Consider the following 22712-nt stretch of genomic DNA (forward strand, 5'->3'; position numbering starts at 1 on the left):
TATTGCAAGAAACCAAGGAAGCCAATAATACCCAGCAGATTTTTCTTTTCAAAAATAAACCATGCCACAGAGACCCAACTTAATTCTGTAACGTGGTAACATGGAGAGGAAAGACAAGTAGATTTCCACGAGCTGAAAAGAAGCTTTTTAAGAACTAGAAAAATGTTGGTCTGCATATGAACTGCTATGAAATAAATGAGTGCAGAAGTCTTTGCTGATGTATCAATAGTCAGGGCCTTTAGAGGGATGTGGCAGGTGGGAGTATCCAGGTCTGGTCAGTCATTGGTGACTTGGGTGATGCAGTGGAGCAGACTGAATCTTCAGGTACTGAAAAAGGAGCCATACTGGGTGTTTACACTAAAAATAGAAAGGGACTGTATGAACATAAAATAAAAATAACAAATAAAATATAATGAACATAAAATGTATTTAGTATTATGAACATAAAATATAAAATAAATTTTAAAAAACATAAATTGTGTGGATTTCATATTAATTAATCAGATTATTTCAAGTTTTTGTGGAATAAATCGCTGCAAAAACTGAGAACAAGAAGACAGCTAGAAGCGATGCTAGACCTTAGAAAATCCTGAGGTATTTGTAGTAGTCAGATCTGACACGTAGCAATAAGAAAAAAAAAAAGACATACATGTCTGTTTACACATTCCAACGTGACAGCTGATTTCTAGGAATGGTGAAGTCGTCCTGCTGTACCCTGTTTTGGAAAGATTTCTCCTTCTCTGAGCTGCTGTGTAAAGCTTTGTCCTCTGGATTTGGAGTTGAGAGCTTTCCAAGGAGTGGGGAGAAAACAGAGTAGAAAATCTGACTTGCAATAAAAGGCTGAACAAATTGAGAATTTCTTCTTTATATCCTGGGTAGAGGTATCCTGATTTTTATTTCTTTATTTACAAATCTGCCCCTGGTTTCTGTGGCTGATGTGACCACAGCAATTTACCAGTGAGTTTGCCAGTAGAAATCACAGCAGTGCTGATACTGGCACAGATTTTCATGTAGAGAAGGTGTGTTGGTGTGGTTAACTCTGCAAGTGGGTAATCCACATATAGTCACTTCTTTTCCCTTCTTCCCACCTCTTGTTCCTATTCCATTATTAACCATTACATCTGCAGCTGAACACAAAAGAGTGAGGGTTTAAAAGCATCAGGTTCATTCATACCATGGGAAGCACCTTGAATCAGCAGTTCAGACAACCTGAAATAAATCACTTCAGCTGGTGCTTTAAGCAGTGCCCATTCTTCCCTCCCTTTTCAGAAACCACCTTTTCTCTTAATCGTATTAAAATGCTTTTGGCAGAATATTTTAAGGAGGTGCCTTAAAGCACCCTTGATTTGTGGTGCCCTTTACACATCCCCTGGTATTTCCATGAGTAGCTGCTGTTCCTCAGCCAAGCCCAGGCATTAAAGAGGCATCAGCTCCTTTGGATGAGGCTCTTGATACAACAGTACAGCAATTTGCTGCTGTGCATCTTAAGATGTTGTAAAGTTATTTAGTGTAAACCCTGTAAAAGTTGTGGTGGAGCTGTGCTGATCCCAGCTGAAGGAACGGTGAGTCTGGCATCCAGGCAATCCTGCCCTGCCAAAGTGCCATGGATGCATTTAAACAAATTGCAGATGTCTTTGTGTGTGGTGTAGGAGTTTTACCCACAGTCAGTAATTGAGGAAGCGCCAGAATAACTGGAAAAGATGACAGGAAGGCTTTTTTACTCTATTTTAGGCTGTGAGGTTCAGGAAGAAGGAATTGAGGAAGCTGCTGGGAGGGGACACACACAAATAACATTACAAAACACTGTGTTTCAATTTATGGTTGTTTGGTTGGTTTTTTTTCCCTGTAACATATTGAGGTGAGCCTGGCAATGTTGTAATGGCCAAGAGACAGGAGAAGAAAGCTGATGCTTTTAGGTTGAGAAGGAGACTGTCCTGAGGATGGAGGGGGCTGATGGTGCAGTCCAGAGGCTGGCATGGAGCGAGCAGGCAGGGAAACTCAGCAGCTTTCAGAGAAAAAAGGTGATGAATTAGAGTTGGAGATGACTCCTTCCACGTTTGGCTTCCTTGATCTGATGCTCTGGGTTCCCACGCTGCTGTGGCCAAGCTCAATCTTCTTTCAACCACATCTTCCCCATCTTCCTCCCCATCTCCCACAAGTGCTGTTGCTGCTGCTTCCCTGCTCCACAGGAGTGAAAGTGCCTGATGAGTAACCTCGAAACCTGTGAATAAAGATCTTGGGACATTCCAGATTTTCTGGCTGTAGCGGTGTTGCAGAGTTTGTTTGTACGTTTTAGATTTGGATTATCTGCTCTCTGTCTTGATGAATAATGTTCAGTGTGTTTGTTCAGCTGCAGGAATTTGTTAATCTTTCCTTCAGTTTTCTCCCAGAAAAAAAAAAAAAAGAAATAATCTCACAGTAGAGAAGTTTAGCAAAGATTGGATTGCGAGAGCTTTCTGTGCAATTTCTTTTTTTTTGTTGTTGTTGTTTTCTGGAAGAGTACATTTGTAGTGGTAGCTGGAAGAGCAGAGAACTGAATGTGCAGGATTAAGTTTGAGGCCCCAGCTTCCTGTGTAAGGGGAGAGGAGCTCACGAAGCCGAGGCAGCAGCCAAAAGGAAAAGGGTAATGGACAAACACAGGCTGTGTGGATCAGGGCAGCTGCTCCTGGGGGAGATGTGCTGCTCTGGGACACGGGGGACCTTTGGGACAGTCACTGTCAGAGCAAGGCTGAGCACAGGATCTGGCTGAGGGAGCTCCTCGTGGGTTTAGCACCTCAAAAGGCAATAGGAGTTTATTTCTGAGAGGGTTTAGGTGCAAGAGCACCTTATGGATTTTTGTATTTAAGACTGTGGCAGAGAAGGAGGAAAGCAGAAGTTTGTGGGGAAAAAAGTAACGCAAGAAATTCACGGGTCTTTAGTGGAAGACACCACAGGTTTGTAGGAGCTTTTTCCTAGACACTGCAAAACCGAGCAGCTTCACAGTGCTGATTCCAAACCTTGCTTGGAATTCACTTCCCTTTGAAAGCTGGGTTAGAAATGTGTTTGTGACGGGGTTTACAGCTCATTTCCACAATCTGTGATCTGGGAGCAGATCAGCAAACTGTGTTTGTAGATGATTCTCTGCAGAACAGGCACGAGAGAGTGTCTCTGATTCCCCTGTCTTGCACTTTAAATCTCCTTTTCTTTGGAGAACACAAAGAGCCTCCTGGAAGTCCAACCCAGAGTGAAATCTCTGAATGAAGATAATTTTAAAAATTGTGATAAATTAGGTGAAGAAGAAAACTTTGTTTCCTACTGTTTTGCTGTAGTAATGAGCAGAGTATCCTAACTCATGTGGAGCATGGTACCTTAAAGAGAAATTAGAATTTATTCTGAAAGGATATCGGGAGGGTGATGGTTGGCTGAAATTTGAAGTTACAGCCATACAGTCAAGTTGGTAGCATTTCTTCCAGTCACCTTAATAAAAATAACTCTTTTGCCATTTCTTCTCTCCCGTTTGGCTCATCCTTCCACCAGGCAGTGCATACAAATCCTAGAATCATTCAGGCTGGAAAAAACCTCTTAGAGCATTGAACCCAGCCATTAGTCCCGCTCTGTGCTGAGGCTGCCCCAGTGGCCCGGCCCTAAACGGTGAGAGCAAAGTTGGTGCTGGTTATATTTGTCCTTTGTGCTGCAGATTGTAGCCCGTGTGCTCTTTCTCAGAGGACACCTTGTCCAGTTCCTCCGAGTGTTGTGAACTTGCTGCTGGCTTCCTGGAGAAGCTGCTGGAGGCCTCCAGGGAGCTGAGCCCCGGCGGTGCCGCCGCGCCAGACGCCAACACTTAAAAACACTTCTCCCGTAGCTGCATAGTGGGACTCATGCTTTGTGATTCCTGAAACATCTGGAATGTTTGCTGTGATGCACAGTTTGTTTATTTTTGTACGAGCTCGGGAGCCTGAGGCCTCAGAGCCCTCAGCCTGTGGAGTCAGGCCTGGAACAAGTGGCACGGGATCGATGCGGCTGCTGTTCTTAGAAGGACTCTGCTCTTCCTAGAAGTTTGCATTTCAACAGGCGCTTGTTTCCCTCCCTCTCCTCCCTTACATCATTTTTGCAGCTGTTTTTTTCTTGTGGGTTTGGGTTTTATTTACATCTTCCGTTAGTAACGTGGACTGTAGATGCCTCCTTGAAATCAGGATTCTCTTCTGTGTAAAAAAAAAACCAAAACAATTCATTTGTGAATGGCTGAAAAAAATCTGCCTCGCTTCAGATTGTAACACTGAGTTATGGAACAAAATGTCTTACACTCCTTATTGTGGATACGGTAAGGGATTATCTTTTTTAATGACAGTTACAAAGCTTTACAGAATTGTTTCAGAATTGGGCTGATAAATGGTGAAATATTTTGTTGCAGCTTAATTATGGAGAACAGGAGCTTATGGTTTACCCTTATTTAAATATGTACATGAATCTTTTCAAAGTAATAGGGCAAATATAGTACTGTTTCTGGAGGCTTAAAAAGAAGATTTGTGCTCTAATATTAAATTTTTAATGTATTATTCATGAGGAAAGCCAAGCTGAAAGCTTTTTTTTCTTCCTCTCGGTGGAAATGAGCTTGAAGAATACATTATCTGTATAGAAAAAAGAAAAAATGTAAAGGATTCTAGTTCTTGCTAATATTGGTGTGGTGCATGCAAGTACTGCTGGAATTTCCTCAGGGAAAAGAAAACAAAATTTGGTTGAAAATAAGCTGATAGGATCATCGAGTAATTCGTACAACATTGCTGGAATTCAATTCCTAAAATAAGTCAGGGTAATTCCAGTTAGAATGTGCTTTTTAGAATGATGGAGTGATTGTTTATTGAAGTTGCTTTAAACTCTGTGTCTAAGAATTATTGCCTCTGGTTTGGATACAGGGCTGGGCTTCATTTTTTGTTACTCATGCCACTTTCAAGCTGGCTTTGGCAGATACTGTGTGTATGTGCACACCATGTATTCCTGCAGATCTGTGTGTACTTTTGGGTTGTTAAGGCAGCAGAAACGTGTGTGAGCTTTGGAATTTGGAAAAACTATATAGTATTATGTAATACACTGCATCTTTTCAGTATGGAATATTTTATACCCAGTGCAAACTGATGCTTGTAATTATATTTCCTGCTGTGGTATAACTATAAACAAGAAGTGTAAGCCAAGTGACATAATTTTTTGTGTTCTTTTTCCTTTGTACTTTCTCATTCCTAGATCATGCTTGGTTTAGTTGCCTGAGATGACTCCAGGAAAAAAAAAACAAAATAAGTTTCATGTTCAAGAAGCTCTAGCGATATATTTTCCATTGCCTTGCTAGAATCTTACACAACAATTAGTTTTTGAAAAAGAAAAATATCAGTAATTAGTAATATCCAAAGACCACAATTATATCTTACGGAAGGCAGAACTTAAATTGTTACTTAAATGCTAAGACCTCATGTTGCAGGGTTTCCTAGACATGGTTAATGTCATTTCTAGACATTGGACAAAGCAGGAATATTTGCTCTGTGTAGTAAGGGAATAAAGTTAGGATGTAACAAGCTAAATACTTCTCTAGAACCTGCTATTAAATTTTATGAGCATCTCTCAATTTTTAATATATATTCAGCCCCAAGGTCCTACTGAAAGGCTGTGTCTATGCCTTACCTGAGAATAAAACTGAAGCAGAGAATGTTCTGCAGTTGGTTTTTACACTGGGTTTAAAAAATTATGGACAAGGAACTGTTGCACAAAAACTTGGAAGCTGCTTGTGGAAAAAAATGGAGATTTGGAGTGAAGCAGAAAAGTGGATCAGGCTCACTTTATATTTGAACTGGTTTTTCATGGGTGGGGCTGGCCTTATTCCCTGTGCTTCGCAGGACATACATCCTATGAAGAAGTACAATGCAGTGTTGTCTTTTTGCCACTCGATCCAGAGTTTAGGAAGCATCAACTCCACTTTCCCAGCTGTCACTTGGAACAGTTAATACCTTCTGGCATTACTTGGAACTTTTGAATTGTCTTTCCTTTTGATGGGAGTGTCCAAAACTTGGGGTTGCAAGAGAAAATACCTGTTTGATACATACTTGGAGCACATTCCTTAATATTCGTTGTGAAACTTTCCGTGACATAAATTACAAACTAATACAGGAATACTATAAGCAAAAGAACAGGAGGAATGTCTCAGATTTATAGAAATTGTGATTTATTATTATTAACCCTGAATACAATAATCTTTGGGATTGAAGAGAAGATGTAAGGTAGCGGTGGGAAACTTAAAACCTGTGGCCAGAGAGCAGGTACAAACATCCCAGAGTGTTGTAATCACCTGGTGGTGTTATCAGGTGGTGGTGGAAGCAAGTTTTGACATGTGGCTTGTCACAGGTGTTTGGAAATCGTGTTCATCCTTCATTAAAGGCTGGGCTGGAACAGCCTCCTCAGTGCTTGGGCTCAGCTGTAGGTGTGTACCAGCTGATTAAATAAGGCCTTTCAACAATTGAATTTCCTAAAATGAGAGAGGAAAAAAACCCAAATTTTCAGATAATGTGTTTGCTTAAGTGCTCAGTGTCCAAGGCATCCTTTGCCTGAGAAAACTTTCCACTTTCACCTCTGGGCGAAAGGAGGAAGGAAGAGTGTTGAAAAAAAACTGCTGTGAAAGCCCATCCAGAAGTTTTGTGTAAGCTCTTTCCCTTGGGAATCGTGTTGTGGTCTTTCAGCTGCTACACAAAATACTTGAAGCAAACAATCTTCCATGAAGCATTCTGCCATCAGAATTTTCTGTGTGGTGGCATTTTTCTCTCAGCACCTCATGGAGAACTGCCAGGATTCCTCAGGAATCCTGGAAGCAGCACCTGAGAGGTGCAGCAAACTGTGCTGTGTGCCCGGAGTTCCCTGCTCAGCCTTGCTGAGGAACCTCACCTTAAGCCCTAGTCCTGTGTTTTGTTTTCCTTATGAAACTTTTCCTTTCCTTATGTTCCATTTGTGTTTCGGATATGCAGGTCAGCAGTGTGGAGCAGTGAGGAAATAGTAGCACTGGGCACAGAAGCAGAAGGATGAAATGAAGGGGTTCTTTTACAGCATTTTTAGGATAAGCAAGTTTTGCTGGGCTGTTCCTGGCCTTGGCCAGCTCCAGTGACTTACAGGAAGGACTGAAGCAGTGGTTAGGGGGTGGTGATCTTTCCCTTAACTGTAAATGTTTGCAATATAAACAGCTGAGCTGTTCATCAGGGGTTCCCAGGGGAGAGGAGAAAAGCTATATTGGCATTTTTAGGGTGGGTTCTGGTGTAGACAAATCAGATGCATTGTGTCCTGCAAGTGCTTATCAGCTTGGCTTTGTGAGCTCTGCTGTGGTCAGCTGGGCTGGTGGCCGAGCTGCCTGGAGGATGAGGAGAATATTCACAGAAACTGCTTGGGAGCTATAATGATGTAGCTAAAACAAGAAAATAATCCACTTTTTTTCACTCTTGGGACCCATTCCTACCCAGAGACTTCCCCTCAGCAGCTGGCTGGGTCTTGGCAGGAGGTTTTTGGCAGTGAGTGTCTCAAACACACTGGACCTTACTTTGTTTATTTTGTAGGACTGGAATTTCATCTGTGTGTGGGGACTCGTGGGAGGGGACTCAGGCCTTGATTTCTGCTCCTGTGGCACTGGAGTGCAGTCCTTCAGCAGAAAGGAGAATAATCCCTGCAGCGCTGCAGGAGTTACACCTGGATCTGTACTCTTGATATTGGTTAGATTTTGGTCTGGGAAAATCCTGTTGAGTCATGGATTTCACAGAATCCCAGAATGGTTTGGGTTGGAGGGGACCTTAAAGATCATCCAGTTCTACCTCCCATGCATGCAGGGTCACCGTGCACAAGAGCAGGTGGCTCCAGACCCCATCCAGCAGTTCCAGGGCCTTGGGCACTTCCAGGGATGGGACAGTCACTGTTTCTTTGGGCAACCCTTTCCAGTGTCTCCCTTGTCACATGTGCCATGTCATCAGGAGAAATAAGATCTAAGACAGCCCCTAATGAAGCCAATAATGCAGCTATTTGTCCTCGTTTTGGTTATGTAGCAGTGGGAGAGGTGCCAGATATTTATCTTACTTTGCAGCAGGGCTGCCAGCGCTTACAGAGCTTTCCTGCTGCAGCTCTGTAGAGCTTGGGGAGAGCAATTCAAATGCAGAGTCTGTTTAGATTTGAGTAATTCATTGAATGTGCTGGGGCTGGGCAGAAGGAGCCAAATGGGCTCTGCCCAAACTGATAGCGCTCAGCCAGGAGAGAGAAAAAGGCTTTTCAAATTGCTTGTGCTGTGGTACAGTACAGAACATAATACTTACTGTTTGTGCCAGAAGGGATTTTTAAAGCTATCAGGATAAACAACACACCCAGCTGTGCAGGTGTGACTGTCTTAGGCCCTGCTTTTCTCAGTGCACACAGCTGAGGAGGGTCCTGGAGGCACCCAGAGGGCTTTTGGTTAGAAATTGTTGTTTTTGTGTCCCTCTTTCCTACAGTGCAAGTTACAACCCACGTGGCAGGGGGCTGTTGTGTGGGGTCTGTGCAGACCCCTGAAGTGCAGAGGGGCACAGGCTGAGGTGGTGAGAGCAGTTTTGGGAGCAGGAGGCGGCTGGAGAGGAGCGATGCTGGGTGTGAGCGAGGCTCCCTCGGCTTGGAGCTTGTTAGCTGCTGGGAGAGGAGCAGCAGCAGGAACTCAGGAGGCTCTCTAAGTGCTGGGGTATGTCTGTAAGTGTAGACTTAATGTGATCTAGCATTTATGTGTCCTCATGCCTGGGGTTTCCCATCTGAGCTGAGTGCAGTAAATGGGCTGGATCTGTCATCTGCTGGGGGCTCCTGCCTGAGCTCATCGCTGCTTCTGTGCCCTGAGCCAAAGTGGGACCTCTGCTATTCCAGGTGCTGGTGGTGAGGCTCCTGCCTCCCTGGGGGATGAAATGTGCTCTGAAAGACCTGGCTTCCTTTACCAGCAGGGCTGTAAGGTCTCTCACCCCATCCCTGGGAGAGTTTTGGAGCATTGGGATAGTGGAAGGGATGGAATCCACTGATCCTTAAGGCCCCTTCCAACCCAAACCATTGTAGGCTTCAATGATCTGTTTAATGTAAATGGTGAAAATCTGGCTCTTCCACACCAAGAGAGAAAAGGATGCAGAGCAGTGGGGATAGCATTGCATCATTATGTACTAAATACACAGCTCACCCTTGCCTCTGCATCAGTGCTGGAGGAAAACAGCAGGGTTTTTTTGCCAGATTGGGCAGAGACCAGCTGATCTGAAGTGTTCTGCATAAACAGCTTGGGCAGGAATGTAGGCTAAGAGAGGCTGGGGCTTGGGCAAGATGCAGAATTAGAATAATTTCTCTTGCCTCATGCCTGGATTCTCTTTTAAAATTAGCACAAAGGCACATGCTGAAGAAGTAAGCTATGGAAGAGTTTCAGCCTTCTTAATAGGGTCAGGTGCAATTCTTCTACTCCTTTTAGTCTGCCTGTGAAAAGGCCACTACGTGGCTTTTGTTTGGGGATAACAGGAGTGGGGTTTGGAGGATGAATCCACATAGTTACAATTACCATCATTTTTGCTCCAGTAAGCAGTAAAAAATTACTGCACTGGTTTTGTTGGGCTTTTTTTTCCCCTAATATAATTAGGAAACAGTTTATTTTTAATGTTTCTAAACTTGTAGTTCTGAAGACACTGGTTATTTAATATCCTGTTACACAGCACTCAGTTATTCATGCTTTCTCATGCCTCCTCTGTGAATTAGCAAGCGGGCTGCTCTCAGTGCCACAAGATTGTCAGGAGTGGAAGCAAGGGCATTAAATCTTGTGCATTCCTTTAGTACAAAGTTTAGGATATTTCAGATAGGTCAAAAGTACTCCACATTGTGAGTATTTGGAGAGGCAATTAAATGTTCAGCTGTTCCAACCTGCAGCTGAATTGTCAGTGTGGTGGAGGCATCTGAGTGCTTAAGACACCAAAATGCTTTTCAAAAAATCCCCTCCTCTTAAAAATCTTTTTAAAAAATAATTTTTCTTATTAGCTGAATTTCTCAACAGGAGGTAAACTGTGGCTTTGTTCTAGGAAGGAATTGCTGGAAGTTCATCAAGTTTCACTGCTTTTATTTTTTGTCAAAACTGTAGTCACTTTATCATACAAAGCTTGCAGTTTCCTGTATCTTTTGTTTCATTCTTAATCTAGTTTTAGCTTTCTAAATATCATATTTCCAGGTGGGAATGTGCTGCTTTTAATGGTCTGGGAATGCTGAATGGATAAAATACTCATGACTCTAAAGTACAAGGTCAGAAGAGCTAGGATTGAATATTTTCCAGTTTATTTCTTGGGATCAGTTGAAAACACAGTTGATAAGGAAAAAAAAGAGTTTGAAAAGGGAAGGAGAGATGCAGCACCAGCGCAATGCGAGATATTTTAGCAAATTATTAATGAGACTTTGCAATGTGCTTCTGTGGGGGATTTTTCCTTACTTCTTTACTTAGTGTGTAACAATAGATGCTCTGTTACAGCTTCAATTTTTTGTCAGAGATACCTGGCAGAGCTGCTGTTCTGCAGGTGACACTTCAATTGAACTGAAAACCCACAGTAGTTGATATTGCAATTATTTTAGATCTAAAATAGTTACAGAAGATGTGTAGGTCTTACTGAAAACGTAAATTGATCAAAATTCTTTCCAGCTTAACTGGTGAGGGTGGATTCAACAGCTTGAAGAAGAAGACAGCAAATAAAATTCCATTTTTCTCTCTGTAATAGGCATTTGTATTGCATGTCTATAAATATTGTAATTATCTTTTAAAAAGAATTTATGAAGAGTAATGAAAGATAGGGTAAAATCTGCTTCATGAAAGCTGAAGCTGGAGAAGAAATTACCTTGGCAACACTTTCTCCAAGTGAGATTCTGTCCCAGCAGATACACTCCAGTGAAACCCAGACCTCTTCCTGAGAAATCCCTGCAACAAATAAGTTTATAATCAAAATCTGATGTTATTATTTTGCTCCCAGAAGGGCTGGATTTGAATAACCTGCTAAGTGATACTTGCTGTATGATGCCTGAAATTGATTTTAAGAGCATTTTTTGTTGTTAGAAACAGCTGTTACTTTTAGATTCTACTAATGACTGAAACACAGATGATACAGTGGTTCAGAGAAAGTCTCCTCTTCCAAATGAGTGGGATTCTTCTTTATTCCTTTATATCTGGGTTTAATAATATAGAGAAATGTGAAGAGGGCATGGAGGAATGGGGGAAAAAGAGTCATCACACCAAATAAATCTACATCTCTCTTTAAGTCAGTGTCTTTTTGAAGCTAAGCCACCTCTATTTTTCTTCTAAAGAAACAAGATAAATATTTAATACATGGTCACACATTGTTCCCTGCTCCATTAAGAATCTTTCCCAGAACTTACATGATGTAAATGGCTTTGGTTCTGTAGAACATGACACCAGAAGCAGCATCTTTTTAGATGTGTATTTTCTCACAGGGTGAATGTTTTATGAGATCTGCACTCAATATCCACAAAATACCAGTGGGTTGGGAGAAATAAATGGGGTTTAGAAAGAGAAATCAAAGGAACTTCAGAAAAAATGTCCCAGTTTCATTTTTTGCTATTAGGGATGTATCTTTTGGGGAGCAAACTTTGGATGAGTGAATTTCCCTGGCAGGAATTAGACTTGTAGCCTGTCCCAAAAATATCCCCAGGGAGGGAATGAAAAATTCATAAGGCAAAATGGAGAAACAAAACTTTTCTTTGCAGAGGAGCACCCTTTAACATATTTTTGCAAGATGAATTTGTTAGAGAGGAGCTGTTCCTAGGAAAAAGAGAAGAAAGCTTGCAAAAATAGACTAATGCTTTGGATTTGATGTCTTGGTGAAGTATTTGCTGCAGAAAGTACCATAGAGAATGTTGCTGTCTCTATGGGAACATTTTTGGGCTATATTTAGGAAAATTAAATCAAGCTTATTCTCCTCAGATGAGCAAGGTTTTGATAAGGCTTTGGTTGGAGGTGTAGTGGTATTTTTGAGGGGTGAAAGTAGAGGAATTTCTTTGACCTTTGTGTTTGGTGGACCACTTGTCTTTCACTTTTCAAGTCAAAAAAAAGAACTAAAACCGTCACTTAAATTTGAGTCAACCTGTCTGTGGCAGGAGGCAGGAAGAAGCTCTGCTTAATTTCACAAGCTCAAGCTCTGAATTTGGTCACTGGAGGAAAAGAAAACCCTAATAAAATCCTTGTAAAGATCAGTTTATTAAACTGAACAGATTTGATGAGGTAGGGAGCTGATTATGGGTACCATGTCCAGCAATATTCTTTAGGTTTGGATCTGTCCTGAAAAATCAGTGATTGGGTAAAAGTTGTGTGTCAGGGTGGGTAGCTTGGTGTTGTACACACTGTGTGATGCCTGTGGAGCACAGAAAAAGAAGTTTTTACAGCTCTTCAGTAACTTCATACTAATTTCATGGCATAAATTCTTCAGGAAAATATGGCCTGGGGCTGCAGAGGCTGTGTGTGTCCGTGCCACATGCGACTGTCCGTCCTTCTGTCTGTTCATACCCTGTGCAGTAAGAAAACACTCTCCCAAAGGGCTTTTCTTTAGCTTGTTTATCCCTCCTTCTTGTAAAATCAGCATTAGTTCCAAGACTTTAATCATTATTATTATTATTACTGTTATTATTATTATTACTATTATGCCAGCTGTGAGTTAATTAGTGTGTGGGGGTAGCAGTTACTGCCTGGGCTGTGTGACAGCTCCAGGTGCTGCCCATTGCTCGCCTGTTCCTGCTTTTTCCCCGAGTTTGAGCTGCTGGGGATGGAGCAAGTTGTTCTTCCCTGCCTTTCCCACCGTGTCCCACGTCAGCAGAGGCCGGAGCAGAGCGGATGCTGGACATATTTCTGCTCTACAAACACGTGCTTGTTTACATTCGCTTCCCTGCCGCTCCGACTCGGATCCTCTCCCGATGCCCCAACTGACAAACGCCGAGATCCGGCCACTTTGACCCCGTTTGCTGCTCCTGCTCCCATTTGTTTGTTTCTCCTTGGTCTTCCTTCCCAAGTGTTTAACAAATCACTTTTAAATATTTTCCAGATTTTTTTATTTTTTTTTTTTTTTCAAAGAGGGCAACCTTGGAGCGATTGGAAATTGAGATCCACAGACATCTGATCCGGTTGCTGTGTGTTACTGATAATGGGAAACAAGCTTAAGTGCTGAGTAAAATGGAAATAAAACATTTTTTTTTTTATTGTAAGCTTCTGCTAATATTTGGCAAACCCTCCTCAAGAGAAACCCTCTGCCATGGGTGCAGCAGCTCACAGAGCCTCAGCACTGCAGATTTTGCAGCTTTAAACTGCTGGATCTTTGCTGATCCAGCTTCACCAAACCGTGACGTTACACCAACACTGCAAATACATCAAATTCTTTTTATCAGCAGAAAAGGCTGGGTTGCATTCACAGGCCACATCTGCTGGTGAACTTTGTGCAGTGTATTTTTTTTCTCTCTCTTTTACTAGAAGAAAGGTTTGTTTGTTGGCGGCTGCTCGGGGCGGGACAGGAATGTAATGCATGCACAGACTGCGCAGTATTTCCTGTTCAACTGCTGCTCCAAACCTCGGCGCTGGGAAAATATCCAGATCCAGCAGCTCCAACCTTGCTCAAACAGCAAAGAAACGCTGCAGAGTCCAAAATGCTCTGTTTTTCACCAAAAAAAAAAATAACCAGTTCTAAAGTGAACCATCATGGTGTGCCGGTGCTGTAAATGTATCAGTCTGGGGCTGTTCCTCTGTAATATTTATCAATTATTGGGCTAAGACAAAACCTTTGAATTGCTACAGGAGATGGCTCCATAATGCCACTGCAGAAAGTTCTGTTTATTTTGTGTCACAATACAGCCCCATAGCATTGCTTGCATACTTCAGTTAGCTTGGTTTTACCACCCAGTTACAAGCCATGGCAATCCCGTGGCGCTGCATCTACTTTCTCATTATTTGCTGGATTTTACTTTGCCCTTAAACTGGTTTGAAGCATCACTTTTGCACTGCATGAATTTCTCTCCAGGAGTGAAAGATTTCAAGGCAGAAAGCTTGGAGCTGAATCACTTTTGCCAGTGCTGCAAACCTGGCCTTGAGTGTAGTGTGAAACGAGCGTAGTGTAGTGTCAGATGAGTGTGTTATTTCTTTTAATTTTTCATCTTTTTTTTTCCCCCTGAAGTGGTTCTGGTCCTTTGTACATGTTTCAGACTGTCAGCTGATGGAAGGGTGATTGTGGGGTGTGGCTACTTATTTTATTTAATCATTTACTTATTTTTTTTTAAGCAGATGTATATTTTGAGCATGTGTGTTCACAGGCTGCTCTGGAACCTACGAAGTGCTACAAAAAAAAAAGCAAATACTAGGAAAAGATTTTACTGTGAGCTGTGCATTAAAAATTGCTGTCTATCCTTGTAGCACCTCTTTTAGTGTGTTCTTTTTCAGCCCTGTGTGAAAAGGAGGTGTGTGCACAGGTAAACCTTGAAGATTGGGGCACATCCATCCTGGTTGCTCCAAGGAGAGCACAGGCAAGGCTGGATGGGCACATTCAGCTCTTCTTTAAGAACTAAGTCCAGGTATTTATGTCAAAGGCAAAGGTTTGACAGCTCCCTGGCTCCTCAGCTGGGGGAGTTCCTGGAGGTGAGCATCTCCTGACTTCTCCTTTGTATTCTCATCCATCCTCTGTCCCAGCGGCTCTTTCGGTGGCAAGCAATGCAGCCACAAGAATGAAAGTGCTGCTTGTTAATTAGTTCCTTCCTGGATTACAGGAGCCCTACTTTTCAGTCCTTTGGAGATACAGATCTACACGTGCTGCTTCTTGGAATTGGAAGTGGTCTTGGTGTAGCCCTGTCAGCTTGTCAGGCACTGGAGCAGGGGAGGAGGCGGCCAAAGTCTGCTCTGTTTGATTTGAGCTTGAAGGTATTTTGCTCAGAACATGGTTCAGCAGGTTAATTGGGTTCTTAAAGCAGTATTTAACTTTTCAGCTTCACTCTGAAATGTGGATGCCCCTGAAGCTGTGGATCTGCCTTCAGTCTTAGGGCTGAATAAATGCCAGAGTTGCTGTGACAGATGAATTTATTTTTACATGATCTTGCCTAGTAGCAGCTCTCCTCACTTGTGGAATACTGCAGAAGATGTTTAAATCATGGCTTAAATGAGAAGCTGACACATATATGTAGGTTATACCATCATATATATGTGTCCAGCCAAACCACAGTGTGAAGGCTGAAGTACAGCAACAGCTTTAAGGTTTTGGAATTTGCCTTGAGATCCATCAGGTTCTTGTGCTGTTTTGAGCCTTTTCATGGTTTCTAATCCCTCCTTGTCATTTAAGAGGATTCTGTGTGCAGTTGGTGTTTTTAACATTTACTGGCTACGTTTCATGAAGCATCACAGCCCTTACAGAGACAGCAGTGGAGTTCTCAGTCGTGTCTTTTAAAAGTGACTTTGGAATTTCACTACCTTTGATCCTTAAAATATGAGCATCCAATAGCCAACAGGAGATATTTAATCTACCCAGATTTGAGGACTGATAAATAATTTATGCAGGGTGAAATAGGGGGGGGTGGTGGTTTTAGCTTTAAGCTGCTGCAACAGAAACATTTCCAAAGCTTTGTTTGCTTTGGTAGAGTTCTTTTTCCTTCATACAGCTTTAGATGAATTGATGGATGAATTAACATCCATCCTGATGATTTTTGTCCTAGGTACTATGTAAAGTTGTATTTCCAGAGGACTTTGGGAGCTATGGAAGTGAAACTATAGTGCTCTGATATACTGGATAGCTTCTGTTAGAATAAGTAGGTAGAAGGATAAATTACAGGAAAAGCAGTTCTTGTGTAGCTATTTCATCCTAGCATACAGGTGCAACTTGAAAATTTGTTCTTCAGCATCATGGAATAATTTACTAAGAGTAATGCTCAGTTTTTTCCTAAAATTCCCTAAAACCTCCTAAATGACATTAACTTTTTTTCAGATCGAAGTGCACTGACCTAAAGAAATTATTTCAAAAATAAAAATGAGTTATTTTTCCCTCATGTCCCCACTTGTCTTACATATTCAAGCATTTTTTCTTGCCCATAATTATTTAATCAACTCCATCCAAAGCAAACTACTAATGGAATGCTTGGGAAATAGGTTGTTGGAGAGGAAGAGTCAAATGTTTTGGAGAGATTTTTATTTCACTAAACTAGTCTGGGATCCCTCCCTTCAAAGTAATCATTTCAGTAGAAAACCCAAAACCTTACTTTTACTTAACTGTGCTGCTGGGGGGAGAAAGATTGCCAGTTTCAGTTGAAATTAAGGTAATTCTGGGGTATAACATTGAATTTAAGCATTTAGCTAATTTGGCTTGGGCTATACATGCTTGAAGGTTGAACCAGTTGTGGGTGGTTGTTCCAGGTATGTGACAGTGCTTTTATTGCTGGATTTGCTGCAAAGTTTACACAGGAGTTGAAACCTTTCAATGATAAACTGCAAATGGCATTTTAAAACCAAAGTTACAAGAGCATCACATGCAGATTTGGCACCAAGTGTTGTAAAACAATTTCTGTCCTGGTCACATCACAAAAAGAGGAGCTGTGTCAGCAAGTTGATGATATTCTACTTAACTGTTTCTGTCTTGAGGCATGTGGGATATAAAATCTTCTTTTTCTGAGATCTTCTTTTTCTAAGAAGATCAGATATAGCATCTTAAGAAGTTGGAGAAATGAGACATTTCTAATTGTGTATGGATTTTAAAACTGCTTCCTTTGAAGAAAGGCTTTGTTTAATATCACTTAATTCTGACTCTCCTCTTCCCATCCTGTGTTATAAACAAACTTATGGTGAGAGCTCACCATACCCACACATTCATTTTATTGCATTTAGTGAGTTCATCTGTTAGCAGGGAAGTCTCTTCATTCCCCAGCTGATGTTATTTGGGAGAGCTGGATATTGGTTTCATTTAATTAGGAAAAGTTCAGCGTTAATTAGCTCACTCCTGGCTGCAGAGGGGTGGGATTGGAGCCTTCCAGTCATCCGAGGTGGCTGCACAAGAATCTGCTTTTGTAATTTCTCACCACTACTGCAAAATCTGATGGGGGAAGCCCTCAACTAAACTTTTGTAGAGTACAGTGCACAAGAGGAAAATCTTTTTCTTGGCTGTGTGACTTGTGCTGCTGCTGGAAGTGTCCTGGGGGGAGAGCAGCACAACCCTTCTGCCTCCAGAACCCTCTCTCCACAACCCCTTCTGCCTCCTCTTTCCTTGGTGTGAAAGGATCCTGGAGAAGATGCTGTAAATTACTTCTATTAGCACCTCTTGTATCAATTTCTGTTATAACATTTGAGTTATTATATCTGTGTGTGTTAATACTTGTTGCTTGTTATGGCCTTTTTTTCCCTGTTCTCTCTTAAACCACCCATTATAGCTCCATACCTCCCATTTAAGCTTATGTGATTGCAGTAATTTATTTCAAATCTTGCCTTTATCTTTCCTTGAGCCCCTCCCCAGCCTCAGCAGTTCTGTGGGTTTGTTAAGACTTGCCAGAAGACTTCCATAAGCACAGCTCTGGGGCTGTGGATTCCAGACAATTCAGGGATTAACACACCTTCAGACAGTGGGTGGCACAGGGGCCATGGGCACTGAGGCTTGTCCTTAGAGATGGCAGCTGGAAATTACAGCTGAGACCCAAAACTGGGGGCAGTCTGCAGCACAGTTACTTCCCTTCTAGACAGCAAGAGCTGTGCTCCTGTTTCTGACCCTGGCTGTAAACAGGGTTTTATAAATTCAGGTAATTTGACCAAGTGCTTCACTGGAGGTTCCTGCAGCCCACCAGGAGACCCCTGGTGAACTCTGCTCTTCAGTGTGGCCCTAAACCATGTGGAAAAGGAAATAAACCTGTGGAAAAGGAAATAAAGTGATCAAAATTAGTGAGGGAAGAGGTGATGTATTTGTTGGTGCATGTAAATAGATGTATGTGCATCTGTATATAGATTTAAAACTTAACTGTGAAAAGTTGTAGGAAGGCAGCATGACTTTGAATGACTGGCCTTTAAAATAGCAGATGGAATTAAATGTAGATACATGTGACATTTTCTGCATGGGAAGATATAAGAATTCTTGATTTATATTTGCAGTGATGCCTGAAATCCCTACTAATGAAGAGATCTTGGTGTTATAATCAGATCTGAAAAATCACATTAGCCCAATGCTCACTTGTTGTAAACCTCAAGTAAGATATTAGGAATTATTAGAAAAGCAAGAGAACAGAGAATTGGGTGGGTGTGTAAAGTCATGGTGGAATTTCTTCCTTTTATCCTGGATGTAGTGTGTGCTTCCAGTCCCTCTCTTCCTGCTTCAAAAATACAAATCAGGGACTGCAGAAAGGTAAGAAACAAGGATGTTTGGAGATCTGAAGCAGCTGAACTCTTGGCTGAGCTGTGGATCTTCCTGCCATATGATACTTTGGGCTCTAAGAGTTGCTCTAGGATCAGAAAGTGATGGGGCAAAGCCATGGAGGAGGAATTTGAGGATTATTGCACACACACATTTGGTGTGTTCAGGTGAGGAGGTCCTTAAACTGCACTTGGAGTGAACCTGGAGTGGTGGGAGGGGAAAGCATCTCTCCAGCCTCACCCTGATCCTTTCCTCAGCCCTCCTGCAGACACCTGCTGCTCTCAGGCTTCTCTGCTTTCACAGATAACATATTTTCATGTTGTGGGGTTGTTCTGCCTGGGCTTTTTTGGGACACAGTGTCGACGTGTGCAGGGTTTGAGATGTGAAACGTCACTGAAGTGTCCTCGGCACTGAGTGTGTCTGGGGAGGGTGTAGGAAATCAGCTCCAGAAACTGAGGTTGTAACTTCTAACAGATGGAGGGAGGAGAAAAGAAAATCTTAAAATTTTTTATTTATTTTTTTTTAAATTCCATATGCTGGGTGCTGCTCAGACTTGCAGTTTGGATAACTCCATTTACCCTTCCATTATTGTTAGTACCTAGTCTCACCTGTGAGCTTTCAAAGAATGCCAGGTTTTGTCCTCAGTAGTTTTTTTTCTCTTAAAAATTTGCTGCCATCCAGAATGCCTAAATTTGTGTTGGTAATTCAACATCAGTTCTCCTTTGCACCTTTATAGTTGTTATATTTGTGCTGTCACTGCTCCAAGGAGAGCAAATCCAGCAAACAGCACATGGACTGCAGGTGGCTCAGGGTAACTAAAGGAAGGAGGAACTATTTTCCATGATGTACAGCACTGTCAGAGTTGCTAAAAAATGAGATATGGCTGCAAACATTTTCTGTGTGTGCAGTACTTGTATTTTAACGTAGTACAGCACATAAAGCCACCTGAGAATTTCTGTTCTGTACTGCATCCAAAATTATCATTTATTAAGTCACTGTAAAGCCTCTCTAATAGTTTATTACAGAAAATCCTGTTAAAATGACATCTAAATTAGTGGAAAGACCTGTTTAAAACAGCAGTGTGTTATGAATGGCAGAATTGTCAAGACTAAAAACCAACATGAAGGATTATTTTTCTGAGTAAAATGTTTCAATAAGTGAAAGGGAGTGGCCAGATTTCAAATGTATGGTTGGATCTAAGTATTCTTAGAAGGTTTGGACTAATTGGTATTTTTTGTCTAGAGATTTTTGAATGTTTATTTAGACAACTTACTGTCTCTTTCTGTAGTAAGTAGAAACCATACAAGTATTAGTTCTGGAGTGGTTTTGGTGTTCCCATTGATCTGTTGTGCAGCTGAGGCTGTGAGTTTGGAATTTAAGCACCCTGCTGTAATTGATACTTGCATTCAAATGAGATCATTTGCCCTCATATTTTAAAGTAGAGGCTGAAAACAAACCAGAAATGATTAGCAAGGTTTCTTTGGCAGTAGCTGTAGGCAGCAGGACACACAGCATTGTTCTTCCCGTTCTAATTTCAGCATATTTCAATTTTTAATGTCGGAAAGGCGTTCTCCTTGCCAGGATTATATTGCAACTAACTTGCTTGTGGTTGCAATATCATTTCTTCTGAGTGCTTTGAAAATGTCCTTCCCAACTGCCCAGGAATGCTTTGGGGATTTCTAAAGCTGTGTTGTTGCAAACAGAATATGACATTTTGAGAATTAGGTCTTTTACTGTAACTTGTAGCAGTGGTGGCCAGAGTTCCTCATGTGTTTTCTGTTTAACTGGAGTATTGATAAGCTTTGGGGATTTCTAAAGCTGTGTTGTTGCAAACAGAATATGACATTTTGAGAATTAGGTCTTTTACTGTAACTTGTAGCAGTGGTGGCCAGAGTTCCTCATGTGTTTTCTGTTTAACTGGAGTATTGATAAGTGGTGCTGGATGGGTTTCAGTTTGCAGATGTCTTTTAAAGTAATGAAACACTTCCTTAAGCACACAAATCTCTGCACAGTTCTGACTTTATCCTGTTATTGGAGCGCTTTTTAAATTGGTGAAAGTCTATAAAACCCATTCAGTTTTTGATATTGGTACACTTTGCTCTTAATAGCAATTAGTAACTGAACCTGGGCAGTGCTCACTGCCTTCAAGTGAAAAAGTATTTTGGTAAATATGGAAATGATGGGACTTACTAAGTATTTCACTTACCCTCTAACTTTGAAATGATTGGGGTTTGATTTCCTATCCAAAGTAGGAAAGAAATACTTCTAAATAAATATTATCTACAAGTATGATAATAGATCATTAAAGTATTTGGTGAACAAATGAAGCATTACTTAAAACATTCTAAAACTTTTCTCCAGTCCTTTTATTTTATTCTTTTTTATTTTAATGTGTGTTCAGGAGTTTTTTCCTTAGGGGAACTCCTAGATGTTTTACGTGCATTTCTTTTCTCTAAACTCTTGCTTGTAACTACAGTTTCCATTCTTTAAAAATCCTACACTTGCTTTCATTCAGCTGTATGTAATTTTTTTACCACTTTAGGGTTTTTGTTTTTTTTTATCCTGGTAGACCAATAAGAAAGTCAAGGCCAAGGCTTCTGTTTTTTTAGTAGCATAAATAGTATATTCCTGCAGCCTCTGTGTTGTGTCTTCTGTGTTCCAGCAAATAGAACAAACAGCAAGAGAGAAAACTCAGAAACATCTCACAGCTTTCCTTGACCCTTGCAGGACTTCTGAATGTTCCACACAGGGTTGTGTAGATGTGCAGAAACACTACAGTAGGCATTTAGCGCATCTCTGGTTTTTAAATCTCTTCAGCTTCCTCGGTCCAGACACAAATTTTAGCAGCCAGTTATTTTGTGTAATTACAGTATCCACCTTGGATGATACTGGGAAAGCTCTGTGTGTTGTCTCAGTGTGATTATGCAGTTCCAGGATGTCACTGCATGAGTCTGGCAAGGGAAAAAATGTGTTAAAAAAGAAGAAAAGGGGTCTCAGTATGCTGGAAAATCTCAGTAATCTTACGACTTGAAAAAGATTTCTGGATATAAAAACCCTACACCTTCAATTCAGTTGTTGTAATCTGGAAAACCAGATCTGTAGCACATGAATTTATTTTTCTGCTGTGTTTGTTGTTTTTTTCCCCCAGTGTCCCAATGTAATATCAGCTTGAAGAAGCAGAGGAGTCGAAGTATCTTTAGCACCTTATTCTGCTGCTTTCGTGACTACAATGTCGAGCCACCATCTACCAACAGCACCAGTGCTCTGCCTCCTTTGGTGGAGGAGAATGGAGGACTTCAGAAGGTCAGGATTTTGTCTTATTTTGCTGTCATGTGGGTGTTTTGTAAGCAAGGCTTAATTCTGCTTCCAAAGGTTTGTCCTTACAAATTTTCCGCGTGGGGAACAGCTGTGAGTTACAGGGAAAAAAAATTACTGGTTTGATGGTGGATTGCTAATACTGACTATTCATCTGTAATATAAAATTAATATTTCTGTTATGGGTGTTGGCGCTCTACATTTCATAAGCAACCAACATTTAAAACCTGACTAAGACACTAAAAAAAAAATGGAGACTTCTCATAAAATTTCAGCTGAGTTGTCCACAGCTTTGGTTCCCTTTCCTGGTTCCAGGAAGGTTAAAATGTGTCCCATTGGAGCATAGTGGAACCTTCTGAGCATGACTTCCAAGGGTTTTCAGTGACATAAAAACAAATTAAGAAAACCAATATTATTTAGACTTTTTTTTTTTTAAGCAGTTCACTTACATTCAATACATGCTGAGTCCAGGGATAACAGCTTTTGGCCATTTTTCCAGATTATTAAGTTTGGCTTAATGAGTTAAATGGATGGAGATGTTTGATGCAAATACAGATAGAATACAATCAGTGCAACAAATTTGTATGTTCTTTATAAAGATAGCATTGAGAGCATTTGTGTTATGAGCTGAAGAATTTCAGTTCAATATGACAAACATAGGAATGCCAAATTTTCCACACAGTTTCCAGGACTCTGAGATTGCAAATACAGCTGAACCCATGGTGAAGAATAATGGCAGAAATAGAAATGTCTCCATGGGTTTTTTTACCCTTCTGCTTTCCACACAATTTTTCATGTCTAGTGCAGCTGATTCCTTTCTTCCTTTCTCCAGTCCATTTTATTCTGGTTTGAATTTTGCTGGCTGTGTTTGAATTCTGAAAAGCTCAGGAGAAAGAGCAAGGAACTGTTTGATGGGAGAGAGGGAAGGAGAGCAGATGAAAGTGATGGGGGATTTCGAGTAGGTGTGGAGGTGAAGTCTGAGCTGTAACAGTTCCTGCTGAAACTGCTCTCACAGAGGTAAAA

General features: G+C 41.2%; 1 protein-coding gene across 11 annotated transcripts in view; it reads left to right on the forward strand.

The window, feature by feature from the left end:
- CTDSPL (CTD small phosphatase like) overlaps positions 1 to 22712 on the forward strand; it is a 79612-nt gene that overhangs the window by 23993 nt on the left and 32907 nt on the right. For 8 of the 11 annotated variants that reach the window (XM_015618143.2, XM_015618147.2, XM_033520067.1 and 5 more), the window contains exon 2: positions 21523 to 21677. In XM_015618143.2, coding sequence (XP_015473629.1) covers positions 21523 to 21677 — 155 coding nt within the window. Of the gene's footprint in view, positions 1 to 4257; positions 4301 to 21522; positions 21678 to 22712 lie in introns of those variants that run through there. The other 3 variants (XM_015618145.2, XM_015618151.2, XM_015618153.2) reach the window with 1 other exon arrangement.

This window comes from Parus major, chromosome 2 (genome assembly GCF_001522545.3).
Source record: "Parus major isolate Abel chromosome 2, Parus_major1.1, whole genome shotgun sequence".
Classification (NCBI taxonomy): Eukaryota; Metazoa; Chordata; class Aves; order Passeriformes; family Paridae; genus Parus; species Parus major.